We start from the raw sequence: 15,828 nt of genomic DNA, 5'->3' as shown, positions 1-15,828 counted from the left end.
CCACAGACGTCTGGTGGCGGTGTAAACGTAGAGTGAGAATCCCAGCTACAGGCCGATCCCTGCAATGCACTGACTTCCCACCCCAGCCTTTCCTAGTTGTCTTCTTTATGCGGCCGGCACACGCCACGTTTGGCTTATCCAAAAGTTGGCTTTTCAGTGTTGGCTTTATCCACTTGGCTTTTTATTTTTCATTTTACTTCACTGGTTTGGAACATCGGAACAAACATCTGCTGCAAGGCTTGTGGTGGGGGGCATGGAGAAGGAGAGCCAGCTTTCAATAAGTGGTGAGCAAATCCAAGGTCATGTGGCAAAAGGGGAACAGTCGGGCTAAAATATTTTACATGTCCGGTGCTGAACGCTGCCAGAAACTCTCTCCGTTCTCCAGAGCAGCCGAATTCTCCCGCTACTGCTTTAGACTTGCCCACACCATGGAAAACGGGGGGTGTTCCCAGTAAAAGAAAGATGATTGCTTTACAGATGACAGCCTTCCCACCGACTTGGTTTAGCATTTCAAAGAGCTCTCAGAAAGTGTCTGCTGAAAAAGGATGCTAGCAAGGAGGAGGCGGAGGTAGCAAGCTACTGTCAAACTGAGATATTGCTCATTAGTTGCCTGATGATGTCAGGGTGGATTGTCCACAGGCCGGGACCAGAGCCGAGATAGTAAAGGAGGAACTCTAGAATGAACCGCATGCTCCACGCTCCTCTTTGGTGGACGGCTCTGGAGACACAGCGCTGGAGTGCCGGAGACTCACGTTCCCCGTGGACTGCTAGGTTTAGCCCTTAATACCACGAGGGTGGGTGCATTTGTCTTCCAGTGGCGGAAGGCAAGAGATTAGAGCTGGTTCGGAATGTCTCATGGAAACATTTCTTCCATCGGAGAGAGTCGATTTGGCACAACCGCGACTGTTGGCGCCAATGCATCGCTGTCCACACAAATGTGGTCAGGAAAGATTCTGAGGTCCAGGGGAGACTCTTTGATCTTCGAATGCCTACATTAGCCACCCTAGTTCGAACTAGGGTGGCAGTATAGACATACCCATATGGATTATGCAACGGAGAAACTCAGTGGCTGCGTCTAGATTGGCAAATGCTTTTGCACAAGAGGGCCAGTGTAGACAATGTGGTATTCTTTTGTGCAAAAAAGTGATCGGGGCTTTCTTGCGCAAAACCGCGTCTAGATTGGCACGGACGCTTTTCCACAAAAAGTGCTTTTGCGGAAAAGTGTCCGTGCCAATCTGGACGCTCTTTTCTGCAAATGCTTTTAACGGAAAAACTTTTCCGTTAAAAGCATTTGCGAAAAATTATGCCAGTCTAGATGTAGCCAGTCTAGACGTAGTGAGTTAACTCAGGCTTTAAACTAGGTTTGTTGGGGGCAGGTGAGCAAAGCCCACAGGTAAGTGCTGCATGTGTGGGACTGGGAGATGGGTTGGAAATGGGGGGGACTACGGCCTATAATGGCAAGGAGAAAGGAGGGTCAGGGCACAACAGGGAGGCAAGATCAAATCAGTATCTTAGATGCCTATATATAAATGCGAGAAGTATGGGTAATAAGCAGGAAGAACTGGAATTGCTAACCAATAAATACAACTATGATATCATTGGTATTACAGAAACCTGGTGGGATGGGACGCATGATTGGAATGTTGGTATGGAAGGGTACGGCTTGCTCAGGAAGGACAGACAGGGAAAAAAGGGAGGAGGGGTTGCCTTGTATATTAAAAATGTACACACTTGGACTGAAGTGGAGATGAATGTAGGAGATAGCTGTGTAGAGAGTCTCTGGGTTAAGCTAAAAGGGGTAAAAAACGAGGGTGATATCATGCTAGGAGTCTACTACAGGCCACCTAGCCAGGTGGAAGAGGTGGATGAGGCCTTTTTTAAACAATTAACAAAACTATCCAAAGCCCAAGATTTGGTGGTGATGGGGGACTTCAACTATCCAGACATATGTTGGGAAACTAACACAGCGAGGCACAGGCTATCCAATAAGTTTCTGGACTGCATTGGAGACAACTTTCTGTTTCAGAAGGTTGAAAAAGCTACCAGAGGAGAAGCTGTTCTGGATTTGATTTTAACAAATAGGGAGGAACTAGTTGAGAACTTGAAAGTGGAAGACAGTATAGGGGACAGTGATCACGAAATAATAGAGTTCATGATCTTAAGGAAAGGTAGAAGGGAGACCAGCACAATTGAGGTAATGGATTTCAGGAAGGCAGATTTTGATAAGCTCAGAGAACTTGTAGGTAAGATCCCATGGGAAGCAAGACTGAAGGGAAAAACAACTGAGGAGAGTTGGAAGTATTTCAAAGGGACGTTGTTAAGGGCCCAAAAGCAAACAATTCCGCTGTGTAGGAAAGATAGAAAATATGGCAAAAGACCAGCTTGGCTTAACAAGGAGATCTTGCACGATCTCAAAATAAAAAAGGAGTCATATAAAAAATGGAAACTAGGACAACTAACAAAGGATGAATATAGGCAAGCAACACGGGAATGCAGGGGCAAGATTAGAAAGGCAAAGGCACAAAATGAGATCAAACTAGCTACAGGCATAAAGGGAAACAAGAAGACTTTTTATAAATACATTAAAAGCAAGAGGAAGACCAAGGACAGGGTAGGCCCACTGCTTAGTGAGGAGGGAGAAGCAGTAACAGGAAACTTGGAAATGGCGGAGATGCTCAATGACTTCTTTGTTTCGGTCTTCACCGAGAAGTCTGGAGGTGTGCCTAACGTAGTGAATACAAGCAGAGAGAGGGTAGGTTTAGAAGATAGGATTCACAAAGAACAAGTTAAAAGTCACTTAGGAAAGTTAGATGTCAGCAAGTCACCAGGTCCTGATGAAATGCATCCCAGGATACTCAAGGAGCTGATAGAGGAGGTATCTGAGCCTTTAGCTATGATCTTTGAAAAATCATGGCAGACAGGGGAGATTCCAGAAGACTGGAAAAGGGCAAATATTGTGCCCATCTATAAAAAGGGGAATAAGAACAACCCAGGAAACTACAGACCGGTCAGTTTAACGTCTGTCCCAGGGAAGCTAATGGAGCAGGTAATTAAGGAAATCCTATGCAAACACTTGGAAGGTAATAAAGTGATAGGGAATAGCCAGCATGGGTTTGTGAAGAACAAGTCATGCCAAACTAATCTGATAGCTTTCTTTGATAAGATAACGAGCCTTGTGGATAAGGGAGAAGCGGTGGATGTCATATACCTAGACTTTAGTAAGGCATTTGATACGGTCTCGCATGATATTCTTATTGATAAACTAGGCAAATATAACTTAGATAGGGCCACGATAAGGTGGGTGCATAATTGGCTGGATAACCGTAGTCAGAGAGTTGTTGTTAACGGTTCTAAATCCTGCTGGAAAGGGATAACAAGTGGAGTTCTGCAAGGGTCTGTTTTGGGACCCATACTGTTCAATATCTTCATCAATGATGTAGATATTGGGATAGAGAGTACGCTTATTAAGTTTGCGGATGATACCAAACTGGGTGGGGTTGCGACTTCTTTGGAGGATAGGGACATAATTCAAAATGACCTTAGCAAGTTAGAGAAATGGTCAGAGGTAAACAGGATGAGGTTTAATAAAGAGAAATGCAAAGTGCTCCACTTAGGAAGGAACAATCAGTTCCATACATACAAGATGGGAAGCGACTGTCTAGGAAGGAGCATGGCAGAAAGGGATCTAGGGGTCATAGTGGACCACAAGTTGAATATGAGTCAACAGTGTGATGCTGTTGCCAAAAAAGCAAATAAGATTCTAGGTTGTATCAACAGGTGTGTTGTAAGCAAAACTCGTGAAGTCATTCTGCCGCTCTACTCTGCACTAGTTAGGCCTCAGCTGGAGTACTGTGTCCAGTTCTGGGCGCCACATTTCAAGAAAGATGTGGAGAAATTGGAAAGGGTACAGAGAAGAGCGACAAGAATGATTAAAGGTCTAGAGAACATGACCTATGAAGCCAGGCTTCATGAACTGGGCTTGTTTAGTTTGGAAAAAAGAAGATTAAGGGGGGACATGATAGCGGTTTTCAAATATCTAAAAGGGTGTCACAAGGAGGAAGGAGAAAATTTGTTCCTCTTGGTTTCTGAGGACAGGACAAGGAGTAATGGGCTTAAAGTGCAGCAAGGGAGGTTTAGATTGGACATTAGGAAAAAATTCCTAACTGTCAGGGTGGTCAAATATTGGAATAAATTGCCAAGGGAGGTGGTGGAATCTCCCTCTCTGGAGATATTTAAGAACAGGTTAGATAGACTTCTGTCAGGGATGGTGTAGGTGGAGCTTGGTCCTGCCTTGAGGGCGGGGGGCTGGACTCGATGACCTCTTGAGGTCCCTTCCAGTCCTATTATTCTATGATTCTATGATGTCTACACTGCAGGCTTCTTATGCAAGAAGTTTTTTGTGGAAGAGACCCTCCTCAAAAATGTCGTGCGCAAGAGCGCATCCACACTGCAAAAGCACATTGAAAAACTGATGCGCTTTGTCGCAAGAGAGTGTCCAGACTGCATGGACGCTCTCTCAAAAGGAAACTCTGATTGCTATTCACAGAATGGCCTGCAGGGCACCTGTGCTTTTTTCGATTGCCTCTTTTTCTGCAACACCCCCCCCCCCCCCCCCGTTCCTCATCCATACCTACACCAGAAACAACACTCGGTTCTTTCATTTTACTTGTGCAAAAATGCGCTTGAGGTGTGGACGCTCAGCAAGCTTTTGCACAAAAAGAGGCATTTTTGCGCAACAACTCTGTAGTGTAGACCAAGCCTCAGCAATCACAAAGGATTTGAAGAAGCTGATTTTACCAAAGCTCATGAAGTCCTGAGCCAGAAAGCGAGGCCTGACACTAATAAAAGTGTAGCTCTGGGCAATGCAGTCTTTTGCATGCCACGGAATAGCTCTACGCCTAAAGCGATGGGTCGGTGGGTTTTGCCACCCAGCGTCAAGTATGTGAATAGCTTTTAAAAAGTCAGCGCAAAACATTGGTGGAGAACAACTTCCATCTGATCCCCATGTTACAGACCTGGCTGGGTTTCTGGGCCTCTTCTAATCTCAGCATTTCTGACCCTCTTTCGCCCTGTTTAATTCAGACCCTTGTTATTAACGTTAGAATTGCTGAGCCTGCCGTAGAAGAGAAACCCATCAATTCTGTGCTGGGGACTCCTTGTTTGTGCTAACGACTTTCCCCCGACACCCTAATGAATGGTTGTATTAATAGGACCTACTTCACCACCATCTGCTGCTTGATGGAGCTAGCGGTGCAAAGAGCATCTTCCTGATACTGAGATGGCTCAGTGGTTTGAGTACTGGCCTGTTAAACTCAGGGTTGTGAGTTCAATCCTTGAGGGGACCCTCTTGGGCAAATCTGTCAGGGATGGTAGTTGATCTTGCCATGCGGGCAGGGAACTGGACTGGATAACTTCTCAAGGTCCCTTCCAGTCCTATGAGATAAGTATATCTCCATTTGTAGCCTGTGTAATAGTCTCCCATGTGGGCTGCTGGAAACCCCATCCCTTGGGATCTTGAAACTGGATGTTGGATAAAATACACTCTAGGGAACAACCGTGCAGTGACCAGAAATGGGCTGCAGGATCAGAGAGGTGTCTCTAACTCGCGCTAGACCATGATACTATTTCTTCACCATTGCTTAGAAATTTGTAAGTGGTGTGTCCACGCTCTCAAGCTAGAATAAGGGGCTGTGGAATTTGAACTCTGTACTCCCCCTTTTCATGAGGAGTAACACTAATTCTGAACTTGTACGTTCCTAATGACCTTCGTGTGGACAATGAAGTGGCGCTAATTCAAACTAATTAGCCTCTGGGAGGCCTCCCACAGCTCCCCAGAGTACTTCCTGGGGCTCTGAGTCTGAGGTAGCGCGTCCACATTGATGGAGCCTGCCCCAGACTCATTTCAAAGCTTCCGTGTAGTGAGGACACACATAAGAACAGTCGTACGAGGTCAGACCAAAGGTCCATTCAGCCCAGCATCCTGTCTGCCGACAGTGTCCAACACCAGAGGGAGGGAACACAACAGGTAATCCTCATGTGATCCCTCCCCTGTCACCCATTTCCAGAAAAACAGAGGCTAGGGACACCATTCCTACCTATCCTGGCTAATAGCATTTGATAGATCTAACCTCTATAAATCTATTTAGCTCTTTTTTGCACCCTGTTAAAGTCCTAGCCATCACCACATCCTCTGGCAAGGAGTTCCACAGGTTGCCTGTGCGCTGAGTGAAAAAAAAACTTCCTTTTGTTTGTTTTAAACCTGCTGCCTATTCATTTCATTTGGTGACCCCTAGTTCTTATATTGTGGGAATAAGTCAGTAACGTTTCCTTATCCACTTTTTTCCCTTATTCACCCAAGTTCGAATTTGTTAAATCAGGAGTTCTTAAGTCGAATTTGAAACCATTTCCTAGTGTAGACGCATCCTCAGTGCCCAGCATCTTGCCCCGGAGATTGCAATCCATGAGGTCCCTCTGCAGAGGAGCTAATCTGTGGCTCTTTTGTTGCTCTCTTTCAGCTCGAATTCACGGAAGACCAGATTGAAGGTGAGGAGGATTTGCATCTCTTTCCCGGTGGTGGCGGTGGGTGACACGAACGCAGCCTCGAAAGCTTATCATTCACGTGACAAAGAGGACACTTACTTACCAGCTTGGCTTTGCTCTTTGTTTGTTGGGAGCTGCGGGATGGTAGGACCTGAGGGCGTCAACTGACATCGGAGACCTACTGTGCTAAGTCCTGTCCAACAGCATAGAAAGAAACAATCCCTGCTCCCTATGGGATAAATAGACATATTTTTTCCCACCCCGATCAAGCCCACACAGAATAGCATACACACCGGTTGTAAAGCTGGGATGAGTCAGGCCCCCTGGTGGAGTCTGGAGAAACGGTCATTCATCACTTCTCTTTTACGTCTACACTGCAATGCTATTCCAAAATAACTTTGAGTACGTCTACACTTGCACCCTCTTTAGAGAGAGGGATGCAAACGAAGATATTCAAAATTGCAAATGAAGCTGGGATTTAAATATCCTGTGCTTCATTTGCATATTCGCGTTATGGAGCTTTTTTGAAATAGCGCTATTTCGAAATAACGGATGCTGTCAAGACGCGGTTATTTCTAGAGAAAACCTTTCTCTTGAATTACCACTTATTCCTCATACAATGAGGTTTACTAGTTATTTCGAGAGAAGGGTTTTCTCTCGAAATAACCGCGTCTTAACAGTGTCTGTTATTTCAAAATAGTGTCAAAATTCTGTCAAGCTGGAGGATTTCTTAGGGTGTGTCTACAATGCAGGGCTTAACTGGAAATAAGCTGCGCAAATTGAGCTATGTCAATTGCGTAGCTTATTTCAAAATAGTGTCTACACAGCACTTGTTTCGAAATAGACCCCTCTTCCTCCGACTTCCCTTACTTCTCGTACAATGTGGGTTTCAGGAGTTGGAGTAAAAAGTCCTCCATCTTGACAGTATTTTGACACTATGGCGACATCTACACTACGAGTTTTCTGGGAAAAAATATGCAAATGAGGGACTCATTTGCATGAGTCGTGATCTCATTTGCATATTTTCTGCCAATCCATTTTTCCGCTGGGGTTTTTGCACAAAAGCAAGCAGTGTGGCCGTTTTCTTTGTGCGCAAACCATCCTTTTTCTGCAAGATCCTTTTGCCCCCAAAAAGGAGGTTTACCAATCTTGCAGAAAAAGGCTTTTTGCGCAAAAAGAAAATGTCCACACTGCTTGTTTTTGAGCAAAAACCGCAGCGCAAAAGTGAATTGGCAGAAAATATGCAAATGAGATCACGACTCATGCAAATGAGTCCCTCATTTGCATATATTTTGCCCAGAAAACTCACAGTGTAGACGTAACCTATTTCGAAACAACTGCTAGCTGTGTAGAGGCGGATTAAGTTATTTCAAAATAGTGTTGCAGCGTAGACATACCTTCATTCCGACTCCTGTAACCCTCATTGTGCAAGGAGTAAGGGAAGTCAGAAAAAGAAGGCTCTTTTTCAAAATAACTGCTGTGCAGATGTTCCCAATTTCGAAATATGTTATTCCGAAATAAGCTACGCAATTAACGTAGCTCAATTTGTGTAGCTTACATCGAGTTAAGTAGACGCACCCTTAGTCTCCGAAGAGAAGAATGTGGGGGGACTTGATAGCAGCCTTCAACTTCCTGAAGGGGGGTTCCAAAGAGGATGGAGAGAGGCTGTTCTCAGTGGTGGCAGATGACAGAATGAGGAGCAATGGTCTCTAGTCACAGCGGGGGAGGTCTAGGTTGGATATTAGGAAAAACTATTTCCCTAGGAGGGAGGTGAAGCACTGGGATGGGTTCCCTAGGGAGGGGGTGGAATCTCCATCCCTAGAGGTTTTGAAGTTCCGGCTGGACCAAGCCCTGGCTGGGATGACTGAGTTGGGGCTGGTCCTGCTTTGGGCAGGGGGCTGGACTCGATGACTCCTTGGGGCTCTTCCAGTCCTAGGACTCTATGGGTATGTCTAGACTACATGGCTCCGTCGACGGAGCCATGTAGATTTGGTTTTTTGGCAAAGGCAAATGAAGCCGCGATTTAAATGATCGTGGCTTCATTTACATTTACATGGCTGCCGCGCTGAGCTGACAAACAGCTGATCAGCTGTTTGTCCGCTCAGCGCGCTAGTTTGGACGCTCCCCTGCCGACATCAAAGCCCTTTGTCGGCAGCCCCGGTAAACCTCATCCCACGAGGAATAACGGGGCTGCCAACAAAGGGTTTTGATGTCGGCAGGGGAGTGTCCAGACTAGCGCGCTGAGCGGACAAACAGATGATCAGCTGTTTGTCGGCTCAGCGCGGCAGCCATGTAAATTTAAATGAAGCCGCGATCTATGACTCTATGGCACTTGGTCATATGGTTGGCATGGAGATGCTTGTTCCCTCCGAGATGCTGCAGAAGGACCAGACTTCTCACACCGAAGAGTACCCGAGGGTTCCTTTTAGATCCATCATGTCCCTTTGCTTTCTTATGAGCTTTGCACGCCTCCTCATTGGTCTCCCAGCTCTTGATCCCTGAGCCGTGTGCTCCCTGTTCCTTCCAAGCCTGACACAGAGACATGCCGCAGGATCCGTTGAGGGGAAGGATCATGGAATATACTCCTCAGTTAAATCAGTGCACTTTCCCAAAAGGCCCTGCCCTTCTTGGCAGAGGGTTGAAAGTCACACATCATTCGGATTACAGCCTTGCAACCTAGATTTATTACATTAAGAACAGGACACATGCCAAAGAATAAAATTACCCCATGTATCCATATGTCCTTAAAAAAAACCCTTCAAAAACAACAACAACAAAACCCAACCCACCCTTCTTTGCCTTTGAAAACTCTTCCCTGAGTTAAATTTGGATTTAATTGGTTGCAGCTACATAACGGAGCACAGGGCCTTTATTTTATTCCAATTTATTCCATGCGAAGGAAAGCATCAAGTTCAATTTCCTAGACGTCCGCCCCCGTCCCAGCATCTGACGCGTAAGTGGATCTGATGCGGACCTGCAAAAACCGCAAGCTGGAGCCGCCTGGAGCTTGGCACCTAAAGTGCGATTTGTTTAGACCCAATAGATGCTTTGTGGTTGAACGTCTGCTGGGGTTTTTAACAGGTTCTCCGATGCTGGAAAGGTAGCGCTGACAGACGGGGTAAGAGCAGGGGGGATACTCCCCCGTGAGTATCATACCACAGGCTGGCTGGAAAGAGGAAGGACGCATTTCTTGCGTTGGAAGATTTTTCTCATCCAGAATGTCGGGGATTCATGACTTGTCTGGAGCCTGACAGATAAAGGATTCTGCTCCCTCTTCTGCCACTGACATATTGCGCAACCTTAGGGAAGTCATTCCCTTGCCGTGTGCCTTCCATTCTGAAAATAATAGCTTATCTTAAAACAAAATGGCTAATGATTTGGGAGGGGGTGTCCGTTTCTGGGGTCCCATCTCTAAGAAAATAAGAATGGCCACACAGGGACAGACCACAGATCTATCTTGCCAGTGTCCTGTCTGTCAACAGTGGCCAATACCAGGTGCCCCAGAGGGAATGAACAGAACAGGGAATCATCAAGCGATCCCTCTCCTATCAGCCATTCCCAGCCCCTGACAACCAGAGGCTAGGGACATCATTTCTATCCATCCTGGCTAATAAGCATTGATGGTCCTGCCCTCCATGAATTTATCTAGCTCTTTTTTGAACTCTGTTAAAATCCTGGTCTTCACAACATCCTCTGGCAAGGAGTTCCACAGGTTGACTGTGCGTTGTGTGAAGAAAAACTTCCTTTTGTTGGTTTTAAACCAGCTACCTCTTTCTTTCATTTGGTGACCCCTAGTTCTTGTGTTATGGGAACACATAAATAACTTTCCCTTATTCACTTTCTCCACACTTGTCATGATTTTATAGACCTCTACCATATCCCTCCTTAGTCTCCTCTTTTCTAAGCTGAAAAAGCCCCAGTCTTTTTACTCTCTGTTCATAAGGCACCCCTTCCAAACCCCTCATCCTTTCGTTGCCCTTTTCTGAGCCTTTTCCAATGCCAAGAGATCTTTTTCGAGATGTGGCGACCACATCGGCATGCAGCATTCAAGATGTGGGCATACCTGGCATCCAGGGCTGCGTGTGCACGATTGCTAAGCTCACTGGGCCTGATTCTGAGCTGCAAGCCAGCCCCCTTGCACCTTTTCTGTGGCACGGAGGGGTTGGAAACCAGCGGGATCTCCCCAACAGGGTGGAGGAACCCCTGCTGGCTCCTGTACTCTGTCCCTTCCCTCTGGCACAAAGGCCCTTTGCATGGGGAGGAGTGAGGGACAGTTGTAGCACTGACGTACTCTGTCTGCAGCAGGAAGGAAGAGCCTCTGGACACCACCAGCAGAGGGTATCTTTTGGAGCAGCCCGGAGGCTGCTCTAAAGTGCATAACGTGCCCAAAGCTGGGCTAGACCATTCCTGGAATCAGGAATCCAAGCCCATCTCCATCATAGACCCTGCCCCCAGCAGTTGCACCCACCAGCTCCTGGGTAGAACTGAGAACCCCCGTCTGCCCTGACCTTGTAGTGGGGAGGCTGCCGCATGCTATAAGGAAAAACTATTTCCCTAGGAGGAGGGTGAAGTACTGTAATGGGTTCCCTAGGGAAGGGGTGGAATCTCCATCCCTAGAGGTTTTGAAGTCCCGGCTTGACCAATCGCTGGCTGGGATGATTGAGTTGGGGTTGGTCCTGCTTTGGGCAGGGGGCTGGACTCGACGACTCCTGAGGTCTCTTCCAGCCCGAGGATTCCACAAAATGCAGAGCCGGGGAGGAGGAGATGGACCCGTCTCATTCCTGTTCGGCCCCGTCAGCTGGCTAGAGCATGGGAACCACAGCAGCATCTTCTCAGGGAAGGAACTAATGGAATCCAAGCTGCTCTTCCACAAGGCAACGGCTCTTCCCTCCTCCCCTCCCCCGAACAATGCCCAGCAGCATCCGCCCAAAGTCTGAGGCGAAACCCCAAACCACAGCTCGGTGAGCGCTTCCGGACAAGCCAGGCAGCGCTGGAGGCTCCTGCTGAGGAGGACTTTCGAATAGTAAACGGGCAGGCCAGAGCAGCCTCTTTCTTCCTCACCCTCTCGTGACATCAGGGCCGTGTTCCTTGGGCAAACGCCCAGCATACTGGCTTGGTGTTAGCCAGCCGGGCCGCGTGAACCTCCTCCCTGCGAGCGACGGAGGGAGGAAACAGAGCGACCGCGCTGCATCTGGTGTGAAAGCAACGGGTTTCTCACCTCAAGTAGGTCTCTTTCCACGTCTGCTTCCCAGAGGCATCGGGTGATTTCATTCCAGGCTACACCTTCATTCGGCTTTGGTGAGGCCACACCTGGAGTATTGTGTCCAGTTCTGGGCCCCTCACTATAGAAAGGATGTGGATGCATTGGAGAGGGTCCAGCGGAGGGCAACAAAAATGATTAGGGGACTGGAGCACATGACCTATGAGGAGAGACTGAGGGATCTGGGTTTGTTTAGTCTGAAGAAGAGAAGAGTGAGGGGGGATTTCATAGCAGCCTTCAACTTCCTGAAGGGGGGTTCCAAAGAGGATGGAGAGAGGCTGTTCTCAGTAGTGACAGGTGGTAGAACAAGGAGCAATGGTCTCAAGTTGCAGTGGGGGAGGTCTAGGTTGGAAAAACGATTTCCCTAGGCAGGTGGGGAAGCACTGGGATGGGTTCCCTAGGGAGGGGGTGGAATCTCCATCCCTAGAGGTTTTTAAGTCTTGGCTTGACAAAGCCCTGGCTGGGATGATTTAGTTGGGATTGGTCCTGCCTAGAGCAGGGGGCTGGACTTGATGACCTCCTGAGGTCTCTTCCAACTCTATGGTTCTATGATTCTAAGATGATAAAAGGCAATTTTTGCTTCCTGTCTCCAAGGCGGTGCGTTGTTAAGTGAGCAGGAGATCTAAATATTTAGACCACAAAAGGAAGGTGACAATCCATCAAAGTCTAGGCTCTTAGCTAAGCCCAGCATATAGTTCTTATTCCCAAACAACCGGTCTTCAACCTCCTGCGTGGTCCCTGGTCTAGTTCAGTGGGCATCAGTCTGTGGTCTGGGATTGTCACAGTGAGATAAAGAGATGTGATTGTACCCACCACATTTCCAACAACCAGCAGTGTTGCACTGTAGTTTCTTTAGCATACACCTGCACCACTGGAACTGAACGAGTAACTCTTGCAGCTGGCAGCAGTAGTAGGCTATTATCCTCACTGTAGCACATCCACTGGAGAGAACACACACCGTGTAAATATATTCCAGGATCATATCTCCTTCTTCTGTGTGACCTGCTGCTTACACCTAAGGGAGTTTGCCATTGGGCTGTGAGATGGATACGACAGGGCTGGTTTCAATCCACACTGACAGCATACGGTGTTTGTAGTTATGTCACCCTGGTTTGTTACAGACATGCCGGTTGCAAAATAAATCAGTTTGGAAGCCAAGTACAGGTGGGTGGGAATAGTAGGGGAGAGGCGAGACCAGGAGAGGATGGTTCTCTGGTGAAGTGAGCTGCTTCTTGGGGAAATAATAGCACCGCTTCATTGAGCATCAAGTTAATGGGCCAGATTGTCATTTACACTAAGGAAAAGTTAATTTACATCCAAGTCAAGGCCTCTTTACACTGCTGAAGCATGTAAAGGGGCCTTTGGGTCCATCAGGGCCAATAAGCTAGATTGTCTGAGACCCTAAAGAGGGGTTGCCTTCATCTGCAGCATGGCGCACAGGTCCCTGGTAGGTTTAAACCAATGTAAATGGTGGAGTCTCTGTAAAGTGAAGTCTTTAAACCATGATTCGAGGCTGTCAGTAACTCAGCCACCGGTTAGGGGCTGTTAGAGGGGTGGGTGGGTGAGGTTCTGTGCCCTGCAATGGGAAGGAGGTCAGACTAGACCCGTGGTCCCCAACACGGTGCCCGCGCGGGCATTTGTGTGCTCCCGCCAAGTGCTCGGGGCTGGCCTGGCCCCGGGCATGTGGTGCACGGTGAGCGCCGGCCCCGGGAGCGCCACGGATTGGCCGCCCGCGCTCTGGGCGCGCGGCGCTTGGAGGGGGCCCCGGCCCCGGGCGCGTGGCTATGGGGGGGCCCCGGTCCCGGGCGCGTGGCTATGGGGGGGCCCTGCCCCCGGGCATGCGGCTATGAGGGGCCCCCCCCGGGCACTCAAGTGTCCCCGCCCCCTGGCGCCCGGCGGGCGAACGGCCACACCCCCTGGCACCCGGCAACCTGTAATGGTAGGGGACCACTGGACTAGACGTTCAGTATGGTCCCTCTTGACCATAAAGTGAGGAGTCTATGGGAAAGACCCTCGAAGCCTTCTCTCCATGGTCTCGATCCAGTTCTGATCCCCGCCACCTTAGTACACCGACAAATACAGTCGCCAGAAACGCGTCACATGACAGGAGAAGGAAATGTTGCCTACAAATTGGCACAACACCCACCACACACCCCTTGTGCTTGGGCGCACCATCGAGAGGGCACAACCTGCTCCGGATTCCATCTCCCCTCCTGTTCCTAGCACTCTCTGGACTGCAGGACAGCGGATGGGCCCCTAACTCGCGCTGGTGGGCCGCTACGCACATGAGCCAAGCTCACCCAGTGTTAGGTTCCGGTTCCACCATAGGTTGTAGACCTCAGTGCAGGAATCCCTGGGTGAGGGTCTCTGGTTTGTGTGAGGTAGAACCATGATCACGATGGTCCCCCTAGCCTTAAAAGCTACGTGCCTGCTGTTATTCCTCTCCCGTCTGCCTGTCTCTCCCCAGTCTGCACCTCGTGGGAGTCTGGCGAGACTAGAAAACATAACAAGGAGTCCAGTGTCACTTTAATGACTAACACATGGATTAGGGTAATGCATTTCAGAAGGGTAGCCAGGTTAGTCTGTATCTGCAAACACAATGAGCGAGTCCTGTGAGTTAGTCCTTGTCTTTGCTGAAACAGACGAGCAGGGCTCCCTCTCTGCCACCTACCACCATGCATCTTTAGACTAAATTTCATTATCCCTCCCTGGATCCTGTTTCATTCCTTCATTCATTAGCTGCCCTCTTCTTCTTTTCCTGTCATCCCTTTGCCTCCCTCCCTCCGCCACGCAAGGTTTTTTCTCTCTCTTCCTTTTCCATTTGCAACATTCTGCTTGGTTTTTACCCCCTGCTCATTTCTTCCACTAATTGGTTCTTCACCCCTCTTTTCTTTCCTGGATTTGCACAGTCTCTCTCTCTGTCTCTCTTCGTTTTGCTGCTTTCTATCTTTGTCTCTCTCCCTGTCTCTTTTTGTTTTGCTGCTTTCTATCTCTGTCTCTCTCCCCCGTCTCTCTCTGGGTGTGTCTAGACTCCACCTCTCTGTTGACAGAGAGATGTAGATTAGGCACGTTGAAATTGCTAATGAAGCCGGGATTTAAATATCCCATGCCTCATTAGCATAAACATGGCCGCTGCTTTTTTTTGAAACGGAGGGGTTTTTTTTTTTAAAAAGGCAGTCTAGATGCGGATCTGTCAAAAGTAAAGCCTTTTTCAACAGATCCTAAACTGCTTTTTTTTTTTCAAAAAAACTCAGTTTCGAAAAAATGTGGTGGCCATGTATATACTAATGAGGCACGGGATATTTAAATTCCAGCTTCATTAGCAATTTCGACATGCCTAATCTACACCTCTCTGTCGACAGAGAGGTGCAGTCTAGATGTAGCCTTTGTTTGCTGCTCTCTATCTCTCTGTCTGTCTGTCTCCCTGTCTCTCTTTGTTTTGCTGCTCTCTCTCTCTCTCTCCTTGTTTCTCTTCATTTTGCTGCTCTCTATCTCTCTGTCTGTCTCTCTCCCTGTCTCTCTTTGTTTTGCTGCTCTCTGTCTCTGTCTGTCTCCCCCTGTCTCCCTTTGCTTTGCTGTTCTCTGTCTCTCTCTCTCCTTGTTTCTCTTCGTTTTGCTGCTCTCTATCTCTGTCTGTCTCTCTCCGTCTCTCTTTGTTTTGCTGCTCTCTGTCTGTCTGTCTGTCTGTCTCTCTCTCTCCGTCTCTCTTTGTTTTGCTGCTCTCTGTCTCTCTGTCTGTCTCTCTTTCCTGAACATTTTCCCCATGGACAGGCTGGACACCACAGCCCTGGAAATATTTTGCTAAACTATATGGCCTTTCTCATGGTACCGTTGCTGATGGCTAGAAAAAACTCCATGCTGCTCAGTATTCAAATATGCTCCATTTCTTGGGGTTCTCTTAGGATTCGGGGCTGCGGGGAAACCGACGTGTCTGTTTCAGATGCTTAACCTCTCACAAGGCCAAGTAAGCACTGAGAACACTTAAGGGCATCCGTTTGAAACTAGGCCTTTTCCAACATCTTGGACAT

The 15,828-nt window shown here is 48.1% G+C and overlaps 1 protein-coding gene across 2 annotated transcripts in view; it reads left to right on the top strand.

Moving 5' to 3' along the window:
* MYL3 (myosin light chain 3) overlaps nt 1-15,828 on the top strand; it is a 54,556-nt gene that overhangs the window by 13,735 nt on the left and 24,993 nt on the right. For both annotated transcript variants that reach the window (XM_006129783.3, XM_075922975.1), the window contains exon 2: nt 6,516-6,543. In XM_006129783.3, the coding sequence (XP_006129845.1) occupies nt 6,516-6,543 (28 nt within the window). The remainder of the gene's footprint in view (nt 1-6,515; nt 6,544-15,828) is intronic.

The sequence above is a fragment of the Pelodiscus sinensis genome, chromosome 2 (assembly GCF_049634645.1).
Source record: "Pelodiscus sinensis isolate JC-2024 chromosome 2, ASM4963464v1, whole genome shotgun sequence".
NCBI classification, from domain to species: Eukaryota; Metazoa; Chordata; order Testudines; family Trionychidae; genus Pelodiscus; species Pelodiscus sinensis.
This window is presented reverse-complemented; position numbering and strand designations above follow the sequence as displayed.